Source organism: Aphelocoma coerulescens, chromosome 8 (genome assembly GCF_041296385.1).
Source record: "Aphelocoma coerulescens isolate FSJ_1873_10779 chromosome 8, UR_Acoe_1.0, whole genome shotgun sequence".
Taxonomy (NCBI): Eukaryota; Metazoa; Chordata; class Aves; order Passeriformes; family Corvidae; genus Aphelocoma; species Aphelocoma coerulescens.
The window spans coordinates 1,246,921-1,273,527 of NC_091022.1; the positions used below are offsets into that span (position 1 = coordinate 1,246,921).

A 26,607-nucleotide genomic window follows, 5' to 3' on the forward strand; every position below is an offset into this window, starting at 1 on the left:
ACAAATGGAAAGTAATCCAAATTGTTAACGCCCTGACAGCACGGTTGCCAGACGCCTTGATCTACAAGGCTGAAAACCTCAACTTGTCAAAAACTAAGGCTAGTTCCAACAGCTGAGCATCCCTTTGTGGTTGCCTTTTGCTTGCCAGATGCTCAAGCCCTCAGGCTTTGAACAGTGATGATGCTGATGTGGTAAATGCTGATATTCCTTTTGGGCATACAGCAGTGCCAGGTGTGAGGGAAACACCAAAACAGGGCACGAAGTGCCATCCTTTGGTCTCTTTTTGAAAACACTGAGACTGTATCAAGACCTGCCACAGGTATCGAGATGGCAAACCAAGACCCTAATCCATCCCATCCTCTCTGAGTGCAGTTACTTCTGTGTTTTGAGCACCAAACAAAAAGGAATTGGAGTGAATCTTGTCCTATACCAAGGAGGTGACAAAGCTGTTTGGCCAAAGGGTGTTTTTTTGTCTTTTTGTCTGTTTTTTCAATAAGGAAGCTTAGTTGTTCCAGAACTTCTGTTCTTTCCTCCCACAAAAAGTATGATAAAAGATTTCAGATTACTCAAGATGAATGAGGATAAAGTAATCAATTTAATGCTCAATTTGATTTAATACTGCCAAATTTGAGTATATACATGAACCCCTTCCTCTGAAATTACTTCAACTATTTCATCAAACAGTTTCTAGCAGGAGATGTTTCCAAAAGAGAACCTCACACAGAAACACTATTTGGCAAATTTGACCCGGTACAGCATCTTTTCTCCAGAGCATGATTCCTTCTTACAGAAGACTGAAAACTTGGAAGAGTTTAAGTATTCCCTAGCTTTCATGAACTTACTTCTGACTTAGGTTAGTGAAAACAGAAGCCCAAAGGAGAGTCTGAAGTGGCTTGGGAGACAAGTCCATCAATGGTCCCAATTCTGCTGGTATGAAACACCCAGGGCTGTAGGCAGTAAGGAAATGCTGTTCTCTACTGGCAGTTTCTGGCAGCATTTGAGTAATTCTAAAATCTTTGTCACCAAAGGTCTGGTTTCTCTGTCAGGTGGCCCTTTTCACCAAAGGTAGGGTATGTCCATCAGGTGGCCCTGTCTCCAATAATGGGAGCTGCAGTTCCAGTAAAACTGGAGTGATCTGTACCCAGACACTCTGGAAGTTCCCTGTTCTGTTTAGCACCTGAGAACAAGGGAACTGAAGGGACTCTGACTGATTGTTCTGGAAACCCCAAACTCACACACAGCCCCTGCCCTTACTGGTGTGTATGGGAGGATGTCCTCCCTCTGCACCAGGAGGGCAGTACCCAGGAAGCTGATCTCCACCTGCAGCCCCCTCTGATGCCAGGGCAGACACAGGCAGGTGACAAAGCAGCTGTGGGCCAGTCCTCATTCCTCAGCAGCATTAGAAGCTGCTCCAACACACGTGGGCACACTGGACTGCACGTGGCCATTTCAAATGAGATCATGCTCTGTACCTGTAAAGCTGATCCTATTTTCTTATGGTTGGGTCAGAGTATTTCAAGTTTTTCTTAATAAAGAAACCCTTAGCAACCTGTATACCTTAAAGCACCTGCCAAATTAAAGCAAAAGCTCTTTTACAAGTTTATCATGTTAAAAGAATTGATTATCTAGAGCAGGAGAAAGGAAGAGCAAGAAGAAAAAGTACTCCTCAACTCACAAGGGCCTTCAGAGAACAAAAATGGTGTAAGGCAGTTGGGAACTAAATGAATACAGAGAAAACAAACTTTTGGTGTAAAAAGTCATATAAAGCCTGCACACACCACACCCTGCTTCTGAACCTGACTCTGCAATGCAGCCACAAGCACAGTGACAACCCCTCTTCCTCTGCCCATTTTATATCTGTTGGCAGCCAACATACACAGGATACATTTTGAAGCAGCCAGGAAAACTTTGGCCATCTTCAGAGCAAGGAGGCAAATACCCTGTTGCTCTGCCATCTGTCCATGTCTCAGTGGCAGGCAGGATCATGAAGAACACAAGTTTTGTAGACATCCCATTACCAAAAAGGAGAAAAAAACTGCAAAGGGATGGCTAAGGAAGATGGACGGATACCAACAATGAGCTACCAGCAAATCTGACTAGCTTGCCTCTTGTCCAGAAAAGCAGCAACTTGGGGGGACCCCTGGATGAGTAGGATTCCAGTAGATTCCACCTTCAGCTCAATGTTTTACTGGCATGGAAATGGCTCAAAGTGGGACAGCATGTAATAGATGCTGCCTTTGAAGTCTGTTGCAATCCAGGTCAACTGGTTTGCTCCAGCAATGTTTTAAAAAATTACAGTTTCTCCCCAATAATCAGGAGGCACAACTTCCCTTAGAAAAAGTCTGTAGTGAGTTAGATCATTGGTCCAAATACTTGGAGGACACCTCTGTTTCTCTGTGATGACATGGCCAGAGCACCCCATTTTCACATCTTCACATGACACGACCACGAGCGTGGCTTTAAGTAGTCCAGGAATGTGGGCTGCAAAACATGGAGAGGCAGTAAATTAGTCACAGGCCAACTGCACCAGCTGTGCTACGAGCTGCTGAAGTCAAACTTCTCTAATAGGAAAGATCAAACCACATTTCTGCACCCTACAACCCTGTTCTTGCCCTCACTGAACAGTGCCTGGAGGGTGGCTCCAGCCACAAGTTCTGTTACATCAGGTAAACACTGTGCCTAGTAGCCCATTGTATCAAGAAGCCAAGTAATTTATGATGGCAAACTCTTAACTGAGGAGAATCAAACTTAAAATAGAGCCTGCCAAAGGATACCTTTGGTTAAAACTGAAATCAATTAGGACAGCAGGAAGTTTTATCTAGAATGGAATCTGGTACCAAGAAAATGAGTTCAAGAAAACACCACCAAAACCCCAGACTATCTACAGGTCACCACTCCTCACCACCACCCACTCTAGCCCGGGAGAGGCACAACAGGTGCAGTTTTTGTGGGCCTCCCCCAAAAGTTTCTCCTGACTTCACTGGCCAAGTGCTGCAGTTGCATTGCCACAGCCTAAATGAGGTCTAGCATATCCTGAGAAATGTGCTAATACCACCCTCGGTTTCAAGTAGTGAAATACCAGCAGCACAGAAGGAGCACTACAGAAAGCACTTCTGTTAGGCAGCCTCTAGGCCAACTAACTCCTAAGGAAGGGATGTAGCCAGAAAGGCTCACGCCATTTAACTTCCACTCCTCCTGCACAGCAAGGCAGGACAGCCACTCCCACAGCAGCTTATCCCACGGGAAGGGCCAGGCACTCACGTTTTCCGCGGGGCAGTACTGGCGGGCATACCACTCCTGGCTGTAGAGGCAGATGATGACACCTTGGCCCAGGAAGAGGGAAGTCCACATGATCACATTCCAGAAGGGCCCTTTCCGACGGTCATTAAGGGTGAAGTTGAAGACCACTGGAAAGAGGTGAAATAAGAAGCATTACTCAAAACAAACTTAAGATTCAAGAATTAAATATCAACTGATTTTACTGGATCTTCCCCTCCTTTCACTTCATCTCTGGAGCAACAAGGCTACTCCATGAAAATCCAATGATGCTTGGCAATAGAGCAAATATTCTGAGCTGGTTCTGACATTTACTTCCAGTTAGTTTGCCAACAAGCTGGCCTGGCTGTGTGCCTCTGGGGATCAACACTGTTTGTGCTACACTGGTCACCAAGGCATGGCAGGAGTGGCCAGAGTTTATTAGAGCCCTCTAACTCAAAACCCAAAAAGAAATGCAAGAGCTCTGACTTTTAAATGGGCTCTTCCTCACTGCAGTAGTGAAGTAATACTTGCCTTCCACTATGACTTTGAAGAGGAAGACTGACGAGCTGCTGGCACACAGCGATTCAACCCCCAGCTTGGCAAAGAGGAAGCAGTGCTGTTAAACTCTCTGCAGTGTCACAGGAACAGCAGTATATCGTACTCTCTTCCTCTCCACCAAGCCCCAAGCTTCCAAATCCTCTGTGTATAGATAGGTGTGTATCTACCAAGCTGCAAAAATCCATTCACAAAGCTTGGACTCGCACCCCTTGGACAACACCACTGTGCATTAGTGCTCATGGAACAGCTGGTGTCATTGCCAAAAGCACCACCAAGCATGCTTCTCTAAAAAAATGCCACAAACCCCACTCCCACGCTCTCTTCCTTGGAACTTACCTCCAAAGCACGTAAACAGGCAGAAGAGAACCGGATAGAAGAAGCCAAAGCAGATGCTGAGGACGTACTCGTGCACAGCAGCTGACACGGTGAAGACAGACAGCATGGCTGCTGCTCTGAACTTCTTCCCAAAAAACTGGGAGAGAGGAGAATGCCAAGTATTAGGAGCTACTCTGCTGTGGTTTTTGTTTGGTTGTTGCAACACTCTGGATTTTCTTCCCCGAGCTAAGAAGGTTCTCCTCCAGCCGAGAGGCACATGTGAAATGCTAAGTGCCTCCCAGAGCACCTTGGGGTTTAGATGTTTTTGTTCAGGTGTATTTGTGGTTCCCTGTGTAAGTACTTGTGCTGAGCACACTCACTAAACTCCTACCACAGCTCACAGAAACAGTGCACCCTGAGTTCTGACTGCTGAGCCAATCCCTGCACTCCCACATCTCAGGGCCACATTTTGCACACTTCAAGGACTTGGCAACGAGCACTGGATCTCTCTCTGAAAGCACAGTGGCTCCCCACAACAGCTGAGGTGAAACATTTCTGTGCTTCTAAACAGACAGGAATGCTGCATCTTGACAAATGTACCATTTTGCCCAGTAGTTAAATGTTTAATTACCAAACAAATACATCTGCTTGTTACTCACCCAAAGGAAGTCCCTGTAGGCATAGTAATAGAGCCAGTCATGTACTACCACGTTCCAGGTTCTGTAGTAGTTTGCATAGGACGTGGAATTCCACCAGTCCTGAAAGCACAATTGAAAGACTATAAATCTAATTAACTATAAAACCTTCTAGAGGGCTTTTCTAGGACACAATAATACCAAGCTAACATAACAATTTGACCAAGCTTTCCATTGTGCTTTCAACATTCCACTTGGTATATTAAAGCTTGGTTTTACCCCAAACTTCAGTGGCTGACGTGATAAAGGAACATAAAGAGGGCTAATGGAACTGCCAGGTAGGTCTGGTGGCTGCTTCTGTTTGTGCACAGGGCGTTTCACCTTTAGCAACTCAGACTGCCAAGCAGAAATCAAAGCTGTTCCACAGCGCAGCAACAAACCTACGCCTTAACAGCATAAACCAAGCACAATCCTACAGTTGCTTTGTTTGGTAAAACAATCTTCAGTTTCCTCCTCTTTTTTTTTTTCACGATGACAATGACTTTCAGAAGCTTTATGAACTACAGCTCCTGCTTCTTACCTTGTAGAACATCCTGTCTGCAAAGCGCAGCATCTCGGCAAACGCGTTGAGCCAACAGTGAAGGAATGCAAAGAACACCAGGAAGAGAATCAGCACACCTGGGAACAAGGGACATCCACACCAGTTCTGTAGTGTTTTCTCTCAGCCATAAGCCAGAGCACCTAACACAGTCAAAACTGGTCTCACAGACACTGACAGAGATGAGCTTTACTGTTTTGCACAGTTTCTCACCATGCCAGGCCCTGCTCGCCCCAGAGGGCAACAGCAAGGCTGCCCCAGAGCTGCAACTTGATTGGAAGACAGTTAAATTCAAACCCAGCTTTTATTTTGTATTGCTGATTTTGAAGTTTTACCCCTCAATGCTGAAGTCTGCCCACAAGATCTCCTTTGCTGATCTCTGCCTGTCACGAACACATCTCAGATGAAGCACTTCTCCCTTCCACGTCTTGCACCAAGATAAAAGTCACTCGTGGATCTGGGCCCTACCTGGCAGGATGGAGTTGAAGATGCAGAGAACCAGCCCTCGGAGGTTGAAGGTTTCCTGACTGCTGTTGCGAAACTGAGGAATGCAGAGTCTCACAAAGATGTAGTAGGCATAGAAAAGTGAACCAAGCACCTGGAACAAAAATACCCCAAAACCTGACTTCATAACAGAAACACACAATTAAAACATCACCACTTGCCAGCTCTAGGAGAGAACAACAGCTGCCAACACAAGCCAAAAGAATTTATTTTACACTGCTGCCAATAAACCTAAGGATCCAGGCAGAAAGTAAGCCACAGCAACCCCTGGAGCATGCTGACAGCCAGCAGCAAAATCAGCTTCTCTTTTCTATTACAGCAGCTGTCAGTTTTTCCCAGTCCTATCAACTCAAAAGTCTTGACACAAAAAATCCATGCCACTGCCAAAGTGGGAAAAGTACCCTTGGTCTACATCCAGGATAAGGGCATAAATAATTGAAAAATACTTACTGTAGTTAAATCCAATATTACAGCTTATTTTTCTTTTATCCCAAAGAAGACGTTAACAGGCCAAAGCACCTCAGGCTTTCTCTGGCTCAGGAACCCACGTAGTGGATGTTGAGGTCAAAATACAAGTCACTGTTTAAGTACCCTGATGTAAGGCAGGTGTGTGCTCTGTCATCCTCTGTCCAACAGCAAGCAGCCAAAGGCCTGTCCATGCTGCCTTTCTTTAAAAATTGTTTTGCTCTTTAAACCATAAATGCATTGTGTGACAGTGAAGGTTTCAGTCACACAAATCCATTACTTGGAAACACATCCACAAGAAGCTATGGAGCTCATGGCCACAAATGTGAAGAACCAGTCAACCTTGAATTCAAATGAGTGCTGAGGATTTGGACTCCAGGCCTCATTATTTCAGAACTGCTCTGAATATCTGCAGAGGAAGCTGTGCCAGAGCACTACAATCAGGGTGAAGAGGGCATGGGTGTTGCTCTACACATACAGAGGTTTTTCTATCTGGAGGGTCGTTTAAGCAAAGATTTTAAATGTTTTTCTTTCTTTGGCACAACCATTAGTGCAGCAAGATCACAGTTTATTTGTTAGTCACTGAAAAGCATTCTTTACTGGTAAGCCCATGCCAAGCAGGGTGATTCAATGCCAAAGTGAGCTGTTGAGCAACGCATCTGAGATATCTCCAAGAGTGTATTCTGCAGAAAGCTGCACTACTCACCTGTGCAAACTTGGTAGCCACATAGCCCCATCTTATTGTGGGATTCCTAGGAAAAAGAACAGGGTATCCCAGCTGAACAGGACCTCAAAGCAGCAAATCCCTCCCCTTCCATTACTTGAGGGAATGTACAATTTTACTGACGTATTTGCTGGAAAAAAAATCATTGGATTCCAGAATTCTTAATCTCCTGCTATCCAAGGGATGTCTGCCCAAATTGCTGGTTCCCCACTTTCAACTGCAGCAATTCCATAAATGGGAAGGCATCTGGAGGGCAGCACTGTGCAGTTCCATAGGAGGTGGGGAGCTGCTGACAGTCGTGTAAAGGACTGCTGATTTCACACTGCCAAAGTGCAACCCAGCCATGTACACAGGAGTTTGGGAGCTCCCACTTTGACAGGCTTCAGCCTCAAACTCAGGGACAGGGCTGCTTATTAGCACCACATAAAACACTCGGGTTCCTATTGCAGGAACTGTCTATCACTACATAATCTGTAGCAAGCTCTTAATTTGTTGAACTTCAAGTGAGTTTCCCAAAGAAATAAAAGCAGAACTCCATGAGCAAGTTTCGCCCTTGCCAGCTTAACCACATCTTCATGAATGCTCTAATGCATAAATTGATCACACCCAGGGGTGCCTAATGTTGGCTTCAGTTTTCAGACTACTTTAATGTTGTGTTGTTGCTCACATTACCTGGGATAGTTGTCTCTGTAGATGAGGGTGGGAGCAAAGAGGAAGTACAGGTACTGAGAAATTCTGGGAATATGTACTGTGCCTGGGAAGAGGGGGAAATAAAAGAACACTCTGCAATCTGTTTACTGACAATTCAGTTTCCCCAGTACCCTTTCACAAAACAGAACCCTTCTCACCTCAGAAACCTCAGTCTGGAACTAAAGGTATGGCATTTGCAGAGAATAAAACAAACTCAACCTTTCAGATGGAGTGCATGAAGCACAGTTCACAAGCGAGGGTAACTAACTGTCTGCTAACACCTAACGCTTCCTTTCCTCCTGGGGAGGATAAAGCTGCAAGGCCTGTATCAAAACATCCAGCCAGCTCTGGCATGCCTTGCTTAGAAGGCCTTTTGTTCTATGATTGCTGTCACTTCATCTAGAGCACTGAGCTGCAGGTGTGCAGGCAGCACCTTTCACTCCTAAAAGCAGAAATAAGGAATCCTGGAGAACAAAGACCTACGATCCAGAGAGGACTTGGACCTGAACAACAGTCTAGCTTGTTGTCTAATACAACTGAATACAAATGAAAAGGTTCAGGCTGAAATTATGATGCAAAACCTTTGACCTCCCCATCCACAGACACCTATTCAAGTCCCACCTCTCCAGCTGATGAGGGCAGCTCAAAGCAATGGGGGGAAAACTAGAGCTGGCTATGCCACGTGAAGCAGTCACTCACCAGACTTGTCCTTTACCGAGGACAGCACTCTGGGTACGTTCTCCCGGATGAAGGAATGACCCTTCATGACAAGACGAACCTGTAAGGCCAAGAGAAGAGCAGCTTAGTGCTCTCCTTTTCCCAGCTTTCCAGTGAAGACTGGATCAAGCATTTTACAGCAGCACCTTCAGCATCTTGGTTTCTTTCCAATTTAGCCCTTCTACAAGGAAAGGGCTGCTTCCTCTGCCCACAAGCCTGTTTAACTGGCACGAATTTCAAACTCTGCAAGGGGAAACATGCAGCAGCAATCGTGGCTCAGGAGAGTCCAACACATCTCATCTATACTTGCAGGACCACCACATACACAGGGACTCTGAATAACACCAGCAAGTCACTAATCAGCTAACAGTAAGTTAAAATTGAAGGGAAACCCCTCTCCATTTCAGCAGGGCTAGATGTTTCAAAGTCTAGATGACTCCTTGAAGTTACATGTGTTGTACAGCAATTACCACTACAAGGTGGTGCCCCACATAAAAAGTCCACAGCTGTTGAGCAGGTTTTTAAAAAAAATTTGTTTTAATACTGAAGAACCAAAAGTAGGGCCAGTCCAAAGTTAATTCTTAAAACTCCACTCATCCCTGACCATCCTTGTTTTAACCTGATGGTCTGACCAGACCTCCACTCTTGCACTCTTCCCCTGCTCCCTGCCACAAAAACCAGTTCCACTTCCAAATAAGTTCTGACTACAGAGCCAAGACACTGGCTTCTTGGGAACAGAAATGCAAACAGGAACCACTTCTTGACTATGTACTTGCTTTTTGGGGTTTGTTTTTTAAAGAGGAATGTTACAGCTTCCTTGTGCACTGTGGCACAACATGTTCTTAAAATTGGTTTTGAGCATTTAGCATCCACAGGACAACCAGAAATAAATGGAATTTCAGCCCTGAAGTAAAAGCCCACAGTAAAATCTTAAATACAGGGTAAAAACCCACAAGTGGTTTCCAGGTCAAAATGAAGTTTATTCTCTACTCTTATTAGATTTGCTGCATGCAACTGTCCTCAAGTCTCAAGAGATACTGCATCCACAGCCCTGGCTTAATTTAATGAATAAAAGTAACATTTGACTCCTTTAGGAAGAAGGACCCTTCCCACTTTTCTTTGAAAAGAAAAGTCAGTGTGTCCTAGGACACAGAGGATGCAGGGTAGGGACTCACCTGTTCCAGTATTACAATGAAGCGGGAAGCTGGAGGCAGGGCATAGGATACAGCAACATAGGTTGGTCCAAACCCAAGCCCAGCTATTTGGAAGAGTGTGAACAGCATCCCGTAGAAGAAAGAGTGGATTGCACGATGGGAGGAACTGGAGTAGCCTTGGGCCCACCAGACAAAAAGGTTGTATGGAACAACTACTGTGGCACTGAACATGCACAGCCAAGTACAGAAGACAACAGGGAACTTTCCAAAAACAAAGACCAGGAGATCAAATCCAAGGACCAGCCTAGAAGGCACAAGGAAAGAGACAATTTTCAGTGTCCATTGTTTGATTAGAAATACTTCTGCTCCACTAAGTGGCTACAAAACACAAAGCTGCCAGATCACAGTTGTCTGACAGTCTGGCCAGAAGTGACCGTGGCAATTTCAGCTCAGAAACAGAGGGCTGTCTGTGGCAGCACCAAGTGGCCACCCTCAAGTATCCCAGAAAATAGGAGAAGGACTGATGCCATGAGTGCTGTCTGGCACAGCTTACCTTCAAATCCCACAGGGCTTAAGCACATCTCTAAGATCAGCATGTGCTTTAAGAGTGGGCTCAAGCTCATCCCTGCTAAGAACAAGCACGTGACTGAACAATCCACTGCCAAACCAGGGTCTGCCAGAGCTTTTGGGGAACTCTCCCAGGACACCACCACTACTGCACTGCGACTCAGTTCCTCCCAGGGCTTTAAGCCTAAAGAGGCTTTCTCCCTGCCTCTATAGGCATGGGGTATTTTAACAACCAGCACTCAAACCTAGTTTAATCCTTCTTTGTGGGCATTCCACATGGACTCAGTTTAGAAGTTCCCCAAAAGGCTCAGGGTCATTAGAAGGTCAGGCCAAATATGACCAACTGGTGTGCACCAGGTACTTTAGTCCATTAATCAAGCTTAAAACATGAGGACAGCAACAAAAGGCTGATCAACTTTACTGCCTCTCACAGTCATCAGAGCTTACTCCTGCAATAAGCAACTCTTCTAAACTAAAGATGACAGTACAGAGTACACCAGCAAAAGTTTTTTCTTCTCAGGTGGAGGCTCAATTGCAAACTGGATCCAAGTTATCAGATCTAGCTAAAACCACAGATACCATTTTTTAAATTATTTTAAAAGTAATCGGAGAATCCAGCCCTGGTTGATTGTAAGGTAAATACCCATTCTCCCCCAGCGTCCATGCACTAGTAAGTTAGGATCAGCTAAAAAACATTCAGCAGCACATGAGCCTGTTCTTATACCCAGACCAAAGGGACAGTGATTATAATCAAGATACAGCTCTGGTTTTGTACACTGAAGAGCCAACAATCAGCAAGATAAACATGTAATCCTACTTGTGTACATGAGATACAGCTTGCCAAAATAGTACTTAAGCAACAAGTCAGTGTGAGGAAAGCAGTCTTTCACAATCTTGTTCACAACTGGCTACCTGCAAAGCACTATCTCAGCAGAGGCTGTGCCAACATCCTTGAGATTTTTCCCCAGGAAAAACAAAGTTCTATTTTTATTTAAGTACAAGTAGAGTGTTTCAGAACTGTCATTTTTAAACAGAGGAAGGACTGCTGAAGTATTTAAAGTTTTTCTAAGCAGAGTCCTTCTTCAAGCAACACAAGCAGCTGAAAGCTACAGTCTCATTGAAGATATTCAACCAAAGTATTCCACATTCCCTTTTGCCAGCCTCGTGATGAACTAAGCACGTTGGGCTGAACTCTGCTGGCCACAATTCTCATGTAACACATCAGTTAGCAGTGTTTTCCTAATATCCAGCTATCTGATTTGAAATGGTCATAGCCTCTCAACAGGAGTTCCAGCATATATTCTAAGTATGCCAAGTTGAAACCCACACTTCCAACAACATCCCAAGAAGGATTCCCCCTTCCTTCTGCACCGTTCTGCAGTTTCTGGCACTCTGGAAGAGCTATTCCCAGCCCTTATCCCTGTCTTCCCAAAGCATTCTTACCTTCCTTCATCAATGAAGTCTACTAGAAGTGTACTGAGGATGAAGACAATGAGAAGAGCGATGAACATGTGGTAGATTGTCCTGATGTGACTCACTTCAAACAGCTCACTGAGGGAGAGACCAGAGTTAAGGTACAGTTGGGGTGCCACAGACACAGACACTTCCTCAGTTTATCCTCAGACAAAGGATAATTAGCCATGATCCCAGTGGTACTGAGAGGGCTGTAATTAAGGTTTATATTTGCAAGATGTAGTACAGATATTATAGAAAGAGAGAAGGTTGAACAGATTAGTCCCTATGGATTTGAACACAAGACCATGGGTAGTGGCAGGAAAAGAACCTCAAAGCAAAGGCTCATTACTTTGCTATCAAGGGCATTCTCAGTCAATTTGATGAAATTAATTTGATGAAGTTACTCACTCCAAAAGGGACCTCCTGGCAGTAAAGATTTTCCCATGTTCTGGAGGGGCCCTTAAATTCCTGCAAAGAAATAAGAGAACGTTTGAGACAAAAAAGGAAATAAAGCTTCCAGGAAACATAACCTTGTTATAGCAACAGCTTAAAAGGGACTTACTTGGCTTTGTGCAGTTCCTTCTCGGCGCAGGAAGCTGGGAAAAGGGAGGCTGGAGATGAGGAGTCCAGGAGTGCTGATTTTGCCACCAAACTGTTCACAAACTCTGTGAAGTGACTGTCCACCTCCTTCATGAAAGCTGGCTTCAGTTGCTGAGAGAGTAAAAACACAGCAGTAAACTGTTTAACTTGCTGGGTACATTTTCATACAATAATTATATTCCTTTTTATCTGGAGCAGGACAGAGCAAGGCATCAAGAAAACATTTCTGTACCATCTGCCAACAGTTGGAGCCTACTTGGATAAGAACGAGGTTCACAAGCCCTCAGGCCAGAGGGCTTTGAATAACATTTATCTTCTCCATCAGATTCAACACAGAATCGTTCTGGCCTTTTAGAAGACTTATCAGACTTGTGGGAATTCAGTTCCTTAATGTTTAGTCCTCAAACACCAAATGTGACCAGCCTAGTGATGAAACGCAGCTCAGAGCCAACCCCCGAGCTCCTGAACACTCTGCCAGGCAGCCATCACCTTCAGCAAAAGGCTGAAGAAATTACTTAAAATCTAATTGCATATTCTGCTTTGTTTTCTTTATGCAAGTGTTTACTAGCCATATTTGTCTGACCATCCTTTGCCTGGGATTTTTCCAGTTTGCCTCCAGAGTTGAGGTGTGAGTCCTCCTACATGATGACTATGTATCATCATTTCATCTGGTCTTGCTACTGATCAGCTGCTCAAGAAACACATATGTTTCCCTGATCACTTCCAGAACTCCCAACTCCTATCTACTGTCTCATCTTGAAGGCTGAAAAAGAAAAAAGCCTGTTTTCAAGGAGGTTTCTGAAGAAGAGAGGGTTGTGTGGAGACCTCACAGCACCTGCCAGTGTCTGAAGGGGACCTGCAGGGAAGTCAGAGAGGGACTTGTCATGAGGAACTGTACTGACAGGACCAGGGGCAATGGCTTCAAACTGGCAGAGGGCAGGTTTAAATCAGATGTTAGGAAAAAATTCTTCCCTGTGAGGGTGGGGAGGCCCTGGCAGAGGCTGCCCCATCCCTGGTAGTGTTCAAGGCCAGCTTGGACAGGGTTCTGAGCAATCTGGTCTAGTGGGAGGTGTCCCTGCCCATGGCACAGGGGGGAAATGGATCATCTTTAAGGTCCTTTCCAACCCAAACTATTCCATGATCCTATGAAATACATGAACAGATGATGTATTCTTACAAAATGCTCCTATTTAATGTGACAACAGCCAAGCAAGGTTAACTCTCTGGCAGGAAATACACGACTATCTGAAGTCAGACCACATCCAAGGAGAAGACCCTGAAGTCAAGATGGATCAGAACTCTACATTCCTCCTGTTTTACAGTGGTCATATCCAGAGAGATCTCTTGAAACAAAAGCTGCAGTAGGAAAAGGAGCACATTAATATTTAACTTGAAAAAACATTTCCCCCCTATTTAGCAGCCTCTAGAATAGACTAAATAAGCTTCCCCAGTGCTTAACAAAGTTCTTAGGATCTGGCTACTTTTAGATGATGCTTTTCTGGGAGGCAGAGGATTGTCTCTGCAAGAGATAGGAACTTGTTCCTTTTAAAAGGAAAAAAAATAAACAACAAATATTGACTACTTATGAACACAACCTGTAACAGAAGACACTGGTGCTCCCTGGTACGGCCTAATTTTACAGCACACATGCACATATCCCTACCAAAAAGTCAAATAGAAATTCCTATTTCTCTTGGACTGCTCAAATTTCCATGCCAAACAAAGCACTATTCATTCCCAACTTTTTTTTTTTTTTAAATAGTGTCTGCCCTTTTTTAGCCTAACTCTCCTGAGGCTTAGCAGGTGATATTTCCTTAAAATATCTCTTCCCTTTGGCTGGCACTCTGCTGAGATTGCCTCCTCCTAACACAGCCCTCCAGGGCTGATACCAACACGTGCACATGTTTGGATTGGGAGAACAGGCCATGAGTTCTTAATAGACTAAGTAAAATAGAAATCAGAGTACAGACCCTACAGTAATTGTAACTAACTGCAATTACAAACCAAAAACCATTAAAAGAATGCTATGCCGTCAAAAGCAGAAGCTGGCCAATAATAAGAATTGATGACAAGTCAGAGACTGAGGGGAGTGACCCTTCCTTATAAAGTTGCAACAGTTCCCCAGAGCATTACTCATTCTACCAGATTCGGTAATTTTGGTCACTGACACGTGACAACACCCAGCCCTGACGTGGAGACAGAACACACCATTCTCAGCTCTGCTTAGCATGGACAAAGGACTGGACTTTTAGAGTGCAGGTGCTTGAAGGCCTCCTCTGTGTGAGCAACACCCAGCTCCTACTAATCCCATTTACACCTGTGGGAGCTGCCAGTGACCAGGCTTTCCACAAGTCTAGAATGCCTAGAATTCAGATACCTATACAGAAAAGATAAACTGCAGTCCAAGCCTCTGTTCAGGGGTTCCCACAACAAAAGGGCCCAGCACTCCAGAAATTCTCAGGTATTTTGCAGTAGAGTGGTTTTTTTCTCAGCCTTGAAGCACCTTAAACAAATCTGCAAGCTGCATGGCTCAGGACTTAGAATCTGAACTCCCTACGTTTTGGGAGAAACTTCAGCAATTAAAACACCAGTGACCTCCTGGTTTTCTAGGATTCTCTTTGTGGGTAAGAAATCACTTTGTCTACAAACTGTGTCTCAAGGCTGGTGACCAGGAAAAAAAATAAGGAACAAGAGACACTCCTGAAAAAAAGAAATCCAAGGTCAAGCTGTCCCCTTGCAAGTGCTCCCTGGAACTTCCAAAGTTGTGCTTTTTCTCCTGCAAACACCCACTGCCACCGCAGCAATTAACAGTGGCTGTTTTGTCTGCAGAGAAGTTACCAGGCTTGATCTCCTGTTCTCAGCAAGGATAAACAGGATAAGACAACACCCAAAATAAAATTCTGAGCTGGCTATCCTTCTGATGGGCTGAATTTTAGGAGTTTCAGCAAAAAAAAAGCAGCACATGCTTTGTGGAAGACATTTAAATACACTTTAGTTATACCTGTTACAAATGAGACAACCCCTATAGCGGTGGGGGGAAAAAAAAAACAGGAAAATATCTCAAAAGGTGCAAGGTATTTTTCTCTGTCTTCTAAGTATCCACTCCCTTCTATACATGTCAAGCTGGCACAATTAGATCACTTCAGATTTACCACAGAATTTTCTGCAATAAAATTATGCAAGAGTGCTGGGCGATTCGCCCTGGAGAACACAGGTGCCACAAAACAATGGTTAACAAGGAGGGTGCAGCTCATCCTTAGCCAATTTAATGTAATTTGAGCATAAATCACCTTAATGTGATCTAAGAAAATGGCAGCCCACACAGATGCAGATGATGCCAGAAACACCCAGTGCTATTTTCTCTGAGGATATTGTTGACTGACAAAGAATGAGACCAAAGCTCAGGAAGGTCATCTCCTTACCGTGAGCTGTGGGATGGAGGCTCCATGTTGCCCTTTATTCAACGGATAGCAGGACACAGAACATTTTAAAGGCTCAATATGCAAGCAGGCTGACTAATCATCACACTGCCAAAAGTCAGTGGTAAGGCAATTTCCATTTTATTTACAGGTCTCAAAGTTCATTCTTATCTTTGGACTTCAACCTATTGGGGTCAAGTAAGACAGAACCTCATTATATAACACTACCCCTCTTGTGCAAAGTGGGAGAGAGAGAGGGCTGTGGAAAAGTCACTGCACTCAAGCTAGGACTGAATAGGGCTGTTTGTGTTCCAGGGCTAGTGACTCTCCAGAAGACATCCAGGGTCAATTGTCCTGCTCCCCACCACAAGCAAGTCTTGTATTTACCTCAGCTTCTGCTATAAGCTGCATTTTCCTCGTTATCACGTGGTCAACATCAACCCAGCCTAAGGAAGGAAAGCAAACATTGAACATTTTTAGTCGCACATCTGAAAACACAGAAAGCACAGCATAGAGTAGCTCAGACAACAGTTTTTCAATAGCATTTCTGACTTCTAACAGGGTCCCACTAAACTCAAATCAAAGCTGCAGGAAGTTCATAAACTATGACCACGTATTTTAGGATCACAGCACTGTAAGGCAGTCAACAGCTGATAACATGCTGGATTTTATTTTTCATCAGCAACTCTGCAAATCTTTCCAAGGTCCCTAAACATATTCAGCCTTGAAGCAGCAATCAGAACGACCCTTAGAAGGTCATATCCAAGTGTGCTGGTTTTTTATCAGTTTTATCTTAACCAGATGTAAGGTTAGTTTGTCTGGAGGTCTCTCCATTGCCAATAGACAAGGCAGCCAGTCACAGCTGTCAGTAAAACACCATGATCAGCTCTAAGACGGGCTGAATGGCAAGCTGGACAGTTATCCTGTGGTCAAATCTGGCTATTCCCACTCCTTTAATCCCCCAGAAGTGCTAGATATCAGTGTGACTGTATTCCTCAGTGTGTTTCACAGTTTAAATAGACAGTCAGGCTAACATGCCATCAATATAATCTGACTTTTGTCATTACTAACACTATTGGCCAATAGGTGAAGCCTGAAATGCCACCTTTCTTCTGCATTAAAAACCACATATCTGAGATGCCTCTTGACATGGAGAGGAACAACACCCACAGGTCAGACATTTCGGACCAGCTGAGTTTTAGGACAAGCACCAGCTGGTGTTTCACTTCTCCAAAAAGAACAACACAGAAGATAAAGTTACTTAAAACACAGAGTCTTGCACATGAAGGAAAATCAAGATTGAAGGAGCAGCATCCACCCCCCTAAAATACTAGTCAGAGTGAAAAGATAGCAATAAACCTTGCCTTGTGCATATCCTTTGGCATTTATAGCTACAGCACCACCTTACACACCAACACACAGCCAGAATTACAACTTGCATGTTTGGTGTCTCAGACAACATTACCACTTTTAGAAAAAGAAGGTACTGAGCTGATTCCCTAATAAGATTCCAGGGAAGCATGAGCTAACAGATTTGCTGTAGAGGTGCCGAAGTTGTGCTGCTGTGAGACAAGAAGACAGACTGATAGCACTACCACTGTGCATAACGTGGCCTCCTTGCATGAGCACAGCCTCCACACAAAATGCAGTTTCGTTTTCAGAGAAGGAAGTGCTTCTGTGATGCTCAGGAGTCTCAGTCAACCTGTTTGAGCAACTGGTTGTAAGTGTTTTAGGTAGCCCTGCTTCAGAGGTGACTCCTGTTCCAGTACTGGAAAAGAGTACAACAACACAAGAAACTTAAACTTTGGTGCAGCTAAGCTCAGTTGTTAGCATTAATTCCCCTTCCCACCAATCAAGCAGGAATTTTGATTTTTGTCTGTCTGGAGGGATTTTGGTTTTTGCCTATCTGCTACACAGGCTGTAAGATTAAGGACAGACCAGCAACAACTGCCTATTACTTAGCAGACTTCTAATGTTAACTACAAACAAGGAAACTGCTTAACACCATTGATTTTGGCTGCACGCAAAGATCCATTTTTACAAAAATAGAACTCCTGGTTGCTAAGCATCTCACCTCCAAGACAAAAAAACCCACCAACCCCAAACTTCAGTATTTAAGCTCATGGTGCTGTTACATTTGCAGAACAACAGCAGTCTGGAAAACAATTTGAGAAGAATGTAGCATACCCTTGACCCATTCAGCTCAGGCACTTTGCTGATCTCAAACAGACACTCCCCCAATACATTAAAAAAATAAATAAAGTTGTTCCACAAGCAGCAGAACTGTGTCCCCTTCATATATTCTCAGTGGCTCTACTCCCTCACTGTGCCACTCCACAACTGTATTCCCAGCCCCCTCCTTCCATTACTACTCTGGGAAGAACCACCTTGCGCGGACCTGCTAGAAAGCAGAACAGAGGAGCTCAAAGAACAACTAACCTTTCCCTTCAAAAAACTAGGAATTTGTGTCTCTTACCCAGCTGCCAGTCTTCAAGATGATATCAAGTTTGCTTGAAGCCACCCAACACAGCCAAAGAGAACAGGACACATGGGACTTAAGGAATTGCATTATTTCCTTTTTAAGATAAGCTAAAAATAAAATAACCAGTTCTTTGTCCATATATTTCCTGTCAGATCTTGCCTTTGAAGCCTCAGTCATTAAAAATTCACATTAAAAACTACCCAGGAAATAAAACACCCTTTTAGACTACAGGGCCTTAAAATTGGGTATAGGTTACATACACCAAATGTCTAGCTTTAATGGTTGTACAAGAAATGAGGCCAGTCTCTGACCTGCTGATGCTGTAATTGCTAAATTGTATGCAGCGTCCTCCTGTCACTTTTTTTGCCCTCATCCTAGTGTGCATGCACAGAAAAGATTAGAAACACAGCATCTTTTAATAGGTTTTAAAATCAACATCTCTGTGGCTTCAGTATAACCATCTCACATGACAAAGTCAACTTACCTGTGAGCTTGTCTTTTTCAACACAAAACTTTGTGCAGAAAAAAACTTGCCCTGAACCATCCCATTATGGGGTTTGCATCCCATTCTGCTGGATTGCATCACCCCATAAACCCAGCTGTGTCACAAGGCAGATAGCAGAGAACAAGCACATCATCTTTAATCACTCCTCTTCCCTTGCACAAGACACCACTTCTGTTCTGTCAGGTCACTGGAGCAGAGATTCAGCACACGATTTTCAGTCTAAAAGGAAACGTGCACTGCCGAGAAGTCCAAATCTTCCCTTTCCTTTGACCCTGCAAATGAAGCCTGCATCCCTCTGTATCACTTTGGGATTGCCACAGTATTATATAAAAATGGACTCAAGGCTGCACTATACAAGCAGGCACATCTTTGCATTTAAAAGAAGTTGAGATTCTGCCTTAAGAAGGCAGAAAATATATTTAAAGTCATGAGAAAGTTGTCTTGAAGATGAATATGAAATAGTGAGCACTTTCAGACAAGACTTAAGCAGGGCTTGCTTTGGAAAAGCTTTGTTCATAGGAAGAAGTTTTTACTCAATGGCATTGGGTTCCTTTCCCATCAGCAAGGACATTAACAAGATCTTTAAAGGACCACTTGAGCTTGATCCTTTCAGAATGTGACTCCTCTGTGCAGACCAAATTCCAAGCAGGCTCAAAAGCCAGAAGAAAAAATGCACAAGCAATTTAATTGTAAGTTTTGTTTCCCTATGAAAACCAAGCTAATAAAAAAATCACCTGAAGATTGAGAAAGCTTCTTAATTGTTGAAAAGTTGAGCAACTAAAGTTTCACAAGATTGACAGCGTACCTTTTCTAAAGGATCTTGCTGTCCCTTTTTCAACCCACTCTTGCACGTTACAGATAAGTGACATTTGAGATGGGTAGAGCAAAGAATCACTCATATGATGTTGGTGCTGCAGCTTGGGATCCAAAAAAACCCAGCTTTGTTATTTCTTGATAAGACAATTTCCCATCCAAGAGGTTAAAGCAACACAAGCAGAAGGACTTCATTTACTGGTGAGTGACCTGGATTTAAAGGCTCCCTCTCCAAAAACACCAAAGATGTTATCAGAAGCAAAGCAATATTAAAGCCAATCTAGTGCAAGGATACTGTAAAAGAGGGGAGGAGTTCCATATTGCTAGAACACAACACACGTTAATAATTTGATGCTAATGAATGTTATTCTTACTTAGGATAATTTATTTGGCCACTCAGCAAATAGAGGCAAGTTATGACTAGACTCAGCTGATCTGTTCAAAGAGTTCACAGGCCAGAGGTCACTGCACTGCAGCTGGGTGAGTATGTAGCTTAAAAAATCAGTGCTGCAGGGACATGGAACCCAAACAGCCTCTTCACCAGCAGGAAGGAACACCAGCATTCTCTACATTATGCTACCATGTCCACAGGCTCTTCACAAGAGACTGCTGAGCCTTCACCTAACCCACAGGTTCCAAAACATGACAGCCCCTAGAATTGCCAGAATCCACCTAGACAAAACAGCTTTTTGATCTATCCCTCAGAAACACATCCCAGATACTCAATTCAAGCAGCTTAATCTGCAAGAACAGCCTGTTGAAACCCTGAACACTCACTGCTGTGAGTCACACAGCAAAGGCTAAATCTTTCCAAATTGCTCCCTGTTGGAGAGCTCTCTCCTCCTCCATCTCTCTGTAGGCACACACAGTTTGTGCATCACCATGAACTTCTGCACCAGGGATGATCGATAGTAACCTCTCCACTGGAAGATAACAGCCCCTTTCTAAGATCAGCATTACCAAACAGGCTTACTCACACCAAACAGATGTGCCACACAGCTTGTTTGCAGATCAGCCTCCAGAGACACTTCCAGGCCTTTCCTGATTTCTGGGGAAACAAGAACAGACTCCAAACCCACCATTTTACTGCTCTGAATGGACTAATCTGAGCATTTTAGAGGCATTCGTATGCACACTTATGACCCATGTCCTCTCTAGCCTTTTAAGATCTGTCCATGCAGTTTGTATTATGCTCATTCCAGGTGAGTTTTCTTGCAACCAGTACTGTCTAATACCAATATCCCATTAAGCAGAACAGTTTTATATTTCTCTTCGTATCTCCTGCTGAAAACATATAAGACTTATCTTATTAAGGAAGCCTGGCTTTTGACAGGGGATTATTGCCACCTAGATCATCTGCTGACTCTGAGCCAGGACCAAATTAGTTGTTTAATTACAACACTGGAGCCAATGCAAGGAGGAGAAATGATGTGCAAGACTGAAGTTCAGCTACTCTGTCAAAGTGAAATTACAGGCTGAATAGTCACAAGATAGAAACAAATCAAGGCACAGAAGATTCCTTCTGGCAATCTCAAAAGTGTATTTCCACACTTCTATAAAATTGGGTGTACCTGAGTAAAAACTATTTCATCTTAGAACCCAAGCAATGAGACAGTCTTCAGAAGCATTTGAAGAGCCAAGAAAAAAAATAACCTCAACTGTACAAATGGAAGAGTCAGACCTACTGTAGCTCTAAAGCCAATACATGTATTAAAGGTATTCCTCTAAGCAATTTCAGATCAGCCAATGCATCCGAGTTTTAATGAAGAAAGGATTAAGGGCCCAAAAGTTTCTACAGAAAGTTCACACACTTCTGGAAACAAGTCAGTTGGCCCTGCCACATCAACTCTTACCGCAGAAAGCAGGCTGTGTTTGCCGTCATCAGAGAGGCTCAAGAGTGGGTCATCCTTAATGGTTTCGTTTTTCTACAGCAATAACCACCACAAACATGCTACAGTATTTACTTCCACACACTCTTGACCTGGCTAGAATCCCTCGACTGCAACTAAACATGCATCTTGTCTGAAACTCTTCACAACACCCAGCATTAAGCTGTTACAGTACAAAAAGGCTGTTGCCAGACAGCAGCAGATCATTAGCCTCACACTGCCCTTGTGCACATCAGCACTAATGCCTTAGAAACAGCTATTCAGGAGTGAATAGCCAGGACAAAAGAAAGAAAAAACATCTATGGCTACTTCTTTTGAGAAGTTCCGACACCTCAGCCTTGAAAGCCCTCCCTAGTTACAAAGGCACCCTGGGCTACGTGAAGGGGCCGCTCTCTGCAACTCGTGAACACTTCAGCTCCATAAATCTTCAACCTTTGGGTCACAGAGCTGCTGATTTAACTCCCCTGTACACAAGAATTCCTGACCAGAGGGATGCATCTTTCTCCCATGCCTCAGGGCATCAGATTCATGCCTCCTACCTCCCTGTGTTATTCCTGTTGTCACCAACACTGAGCTGACCAAAATAACACTTTGTGACACCTCTGCTCAATTGGCAGCAACCTTGGCAGGTTAAGATGCACTTAGTCTTGACTAACCAGGATTCCTCCCTGCTGTCCTTCACTGCAGTTTGTACGGGATTAAAACCACACTGCACTGTTCCAAGCCAACACACCAGGCACATGGACACCTTCAAGAGATCTATCCCTGGATGTTTATTTGCTACAGGATCACAGTATCCCACCTGCAGTGATGTTTTGCCACATCTCAGAGGTGTTAAAATGAACGGCCTTTAAAGACACACCCACCCATCGAGTCCTAATTATCACTGCTCTATTTATTACTTACCCTTCACTCACAGCAGTTAAGGAGTTTCCACACATGAAAAGGTTAAAATGGTACAAGTCTACTCCCAAGCCCAGCATCACTGGATTCCAGTAGACACCAACTCCCTGCAATTTCCTAATACAGTCACATCTGATCCAATTAAAATTACTGCGCCACCAACATCTTAAAATCCCAGTTCTCCAAACAGCTTGTGGGATGGCTTTCTCTTCAATGTATTTTACTTTCAATAAGAAATCTGACTTGTCATAAAGTTAAACTTGCTCCAGCTTCCATTTCAGTTGAAAGGAGTACTATGAAATAGTGATGATGTCCAGAAGTGTATCAGTGAGAATTATCTCCTTGAGTCACCAGCACCAGGGTTTAGGATCTTGTACTCATGTGGCACCTTGTGATAAAATACTTCAGCTTTTTGCTTAATGTGTCTCACAAAGGGAAAGGAAACAAGCTGCAGTTACATCTCTAACCTTCTTATCACCGGGCTGGAATGTGGTACAGCATAACCAGGAATTACAGAGTGCCCCAGAGTCCACAGGCAAAACCACTCACTGCCACACAACTGTCCCTGCAACCCAAGGGACAGGGCACGACAGCAGCGACCCTTCCACAAAGCCAACTTTAGGCCACGTGACTTTTAAGGTGACCACAGAACAAATGAACACAAACACAACTGTTTATTGTTCTGTATTCTGGCAGCCAAGGTTAAGTCTGAAATAAAAGGGAGTTGTCCTGACATGAACAGAATCCCAGAGCAGCAGAGAATCATTCTCTGTGGCATCCCACCTCCACCTGTCTGTCAGGTGGATGCACCGCCTTAGCCTGGTGCGTTAAAGACCATTTTCTGCCATCTTGACAAGTCACATACTTACAGGTTGTAAAGCAAGTGAGATGAAGTCCCAGAAAAAGCATTTACTAGGATTACTCAAAAGTGTTGCCAAGGAGGCATTTGCACTGTTTACAGCATTGATGCATCTCTTCCTCCTGTGACAATTAATCCCTGTTTTAGACCCCTGCAAGCACTGCAGTACACAGCTCCTGAGGGAAAGCTCTGCAGGACAGCACCCCAAACAACCCACACCTGCTGAAGGGGTGCAGCTGGTACACAGGGAGCTCCACCTTCTTTCCAGAGACAGAAAAATAGAAATGAAAGAGCAAAGAGGCAGAGCCATGAGTAGAAAAGGCACTTCAGAGGAGATCACATGCCAGAGATGCAACCAGTGCCGAGCCAGTGAGTCTCACCATTGCTCGAGTTTTGAAAGGACCTCTCGCTCTCAGGTCTCCTCTGTGTCTCTTCATTCTCAGGGCTCTTGCAGGTTGCAGTGGAGCCAGACTGGCGTTTCCTTACACAGTCATCACCTGCCATGGTTACCTAGCTAGATCAGAAAAGGAGAGCAAATAATTAATGACAAAAACCTCATTTATTGTTCAATAATATATTTACATAGCCTTTTTTACATTGAAGTTAGACTTTCTTCCCTTCATCATGAATTCAGAGCAAGGATAGAGAAAATTCAGCACACAATTGAATTAGTCATTTACTGTTGAACACACTTCCTTTCCCTTCCTACAAGCAGTACAAGAACAAAGTAACCAAGTACATTCCCACAACCAAAACATCTCCCCACACCTCCCTCTTTTCCCTATAGACTTTGTAACTACCTAAAATAACTTAAGCTTTTGCAAAATCTTTACAAGGCCAAAAAGCCCTTGCAATCCTTTCTGACAGCCAGGTGGGCATCAAGACTTGTGCTCCACGAGATGTGGCAGGTTTATTTTGCGGAATCACCAGCAGTATTTGGCCTGAGCCAAGCCCCTTCCTTGTCAAGTTCTCAGTTGTTACAGCAGGAACAGCTTCCTCAATGGATCCCTGAGTTCTGCTTGCCAGACAATGGTTGCAGTGCAAACCAAGGAAAAACAGGAAGAGAATCAGGTTTGAACTATACCAGTTCCAGTGACAAAGGTCACTGCTGGGGACAGAGCTGCCAGTAGGGAACACCTGAAGCACCACGTGCAGGATGAAAACAAAATTCTCAGTTAATGAAAAGTGGACGAGGAGATTATAACTTGGTCACAAAGTGATATCCCAGAACACTCTCCGTAAAATTCAGCCCAAGAATTTCTTGAAGCTGTAGCTACAACCAGGGACAATGTGCAGATTTTTTCCAGAAAACCTCCCAGGCATGTATGCAACCACATTTTCAAACCTGATACATTTTTTCATCTCGGCACAAACAGCAGTGTTTAGCTGCTAGTGAACAGCATACGTGCAGCAGCACAGATGAACTGTTACAGGCAGGCCAGGAGAACCCATGCACTGGTGAAAAAACTAGTTAAGGAGGGATTTCCTCAGAATAAGGAGGCTGGAACATCTGCAATAGGGAAATAAAACTATAACCAGAGGCTTCCAGAACTCAGCTTCCTGTGTTTGTCCCGCTAGTAGGGCAGTCTCCTATTCTCATTTCAGGCTTCACAGCATACAGGGGAGAAACACCACCCACCACCAAACAACAAATCACTAACTCGGTGAGTTTTCCAGCTCTAACCGAGAACCACAAGTTTAATTCTTGTCTCAGTACACTTTTTACCTTCCTCAAGAGGTTAAGAAAGCACTCCTTCCTCACCAGTGCAGAGTGGTTATAGTATCTCACTGAAAGGTTAACAGAAAGGAGTTAAAAATAACCAGCCTTGGGATGGGGGAAGGAAAAGTCATGTGTGGGGTGAAATAACAATGAAAACAATTAACCTAGAGAGTTAATAATTCAGATAGGCTACGTTATCACAGCACAGCCTTTTCACACCGAAACATGAAGCCTGCTAAAGAAAACCTATGAAAACAAACATTTTCCTAGTCAGGTTCCCATACGAACAGAGATGCAGCATTACAGTACCTAAGCAATTATCAGCACATCAGAGCCTAAAGAGGGCATCGGCCCTTCCCTCCAACCTCTGCTAGAACCGAATCACTCCTGACACAATGCTAGGATAACTTCAAGATGTTCACCACCCCCCTCACAAGAGGAAATCGCTCCTCACAATTAGTAAACAGTCACTCCTTTCACCGCACTCTGAGGGCATCCACAACTGCAGAGGTATGTTTGTAGAGCCACAAAGCCATTAACAGATTCCCTAGCAGAAACTCCCTGCTTTCACTGGGACCTGATTTACGGTACTCGGAAAAGGGCTCAGAGACCTTGAGCTTCTCCGTCTTCCCTTTCGACACCCTGGTAATTAATCAGAAGATGCCTTGGGAGAAAAGCAACACTTTATAGGAAGTTCATCTCTGCATTTCAAAAGACTCGGTGAAGAACAGCTAAGAATCACGGAATGGTTTAGGCTGGAAGGGACCTTAAAGACCACCTAGTTCCAACCCCCTGTCTGCAACACCAATCACAGTAAATAACAACCTTGCCCCAAAGACTTTCAGCTCCCTAAAGTTTTCCTGCGACTCTCGGCCATAGCATCACCTCGCGTCCCGGACCCTCAGGATCTGCAGAGCGAACCAGACAGGGACCAAAACAAAGTTAAGGTCACTGCGCAAACCAAAGTTAAGGTCACTCCACAGCCCATCCACAACGCGCAGAACGCTCGCCACGAAAGGTTTTTTTTTTATCCGAACCCTGCGGACGCCGCTGGGAGCTGCCCAAAGCGCTGCCGAGGCTCCGAGCCAGCCCCTGCCCCGCTACCTCCCCGCACACCCCCGCCGAGCCCCAGCCCCGAGCGGCGGCGGGAGCCGCTTCCCCGGGGAAGGGGCGGGACGGCGCGGACACGTTCCCGCTGCCGCGGCCAGGGCGGCCGTCACCCCGCGGAGCGTCACCTCAGGGCCGGCCGAGCCTCTGCCGCCTCTGCCGCCTCCGCCGCCGCTCTGCCCCGCTCTGCTCTGCTCTGCTCTGCTCTGCTCTGCTCTGCTCTGCTCTGCTCTGCCCCGCTCTGCTCTGCTCTGCTCTGCTCTGCTCTGCCCCGCTCCCGCCCGCTCCTCTCCTCCCGCCGCGCGCGCGGCCTCTGCCGGGGCTCGCGCACGTCACGGCGCAGGGGGCGGGGCGAGCGGCGGCGCCGCCCATTGGCCGAGGAGGCGGCTCCGCGGGGGCGGGGCGGGGCGCGCGCGCCGGAGGGGAGGGGCCGGCACGTGAGGCGCACGTGGGGCGCCCCCCCCCCCCGCACCCCCCCGCCCCTCAGTTTGCCGCCTCCCCCCCGCGGGCCCCCCACACCCCCGCTGCTGCCGCCGCCTCCTCCCGGCACGGCAAATGTGATGGCCCTCCGTTAAGGGTGAGGGAGCACCCAAGGTTGGTAAATGCTCGAAAGTTAGAGGGGCCGCGAGCAATGGAAGTTTTATCAGTAAGTCACGTACTTGGCATGGAA

The 26,607-nt window shown here is 45.0% G+C and overlaps 1 protein-coding gene across 2 annotated transcripts; it reads right to left on the reverse strand.

Annotated features, from left to right (window-relative positions):
* Positions 1 to 572: 572 nt before the first annotated feature.
* SOAT1 (sterol O-acyltransferase 1) lies at positions 573 to 26,200 on the reverse strand. Of its 2 annotated transcripts, XM_069022395.1 has the most exons (17): positions 26,066 to 26,200; positions 24,837 to 24,898; positions 23,491 to 23,624; positions 16,047 to 16,105; positions 12,203 to 12,351; positions 12,049 to 12,108; positions 11,629 to 11,736; positions 9,640 to 9,922; positions 8,447 to 8,525; positions 7,730 to 7,811; positions 7,040 to 7,085; positions 5,833 to 5,962; positions 5,347 to 5,444; positions 4,791 to 4,889; positions 4,153 to 4,288; positions 3,262 to 3,407; positions 573 to 2,481 (listed from the first exon to the last, which is right to left on the reverse strand). In XM_069022395.1, exons 3-17 carry the CDS (start codon positions 23,612 to 23,614, stop codon positions 2,425 to 2,427), a joined length of 1,656 nt encoding a protein of 551 aa, XP_068878496.1. In that variant the 5' UTR covers positions 23,615 to 23,624; positions 24,837 to 24,898; positions 26,066 to 26,200; the 3' UTR covers positions 573 to 2,424. The 2 variants fall into 2 exon arrangements, with proteins under 2 accessions (XP_068878496.1, XP_068878495.1); XM_069022394.1 differs by lacking the exon at positions 24,837 to 24,898.
* Between the last annotated feature and the right edge of the window lie 407 nt (positions 26,201 to 26,607).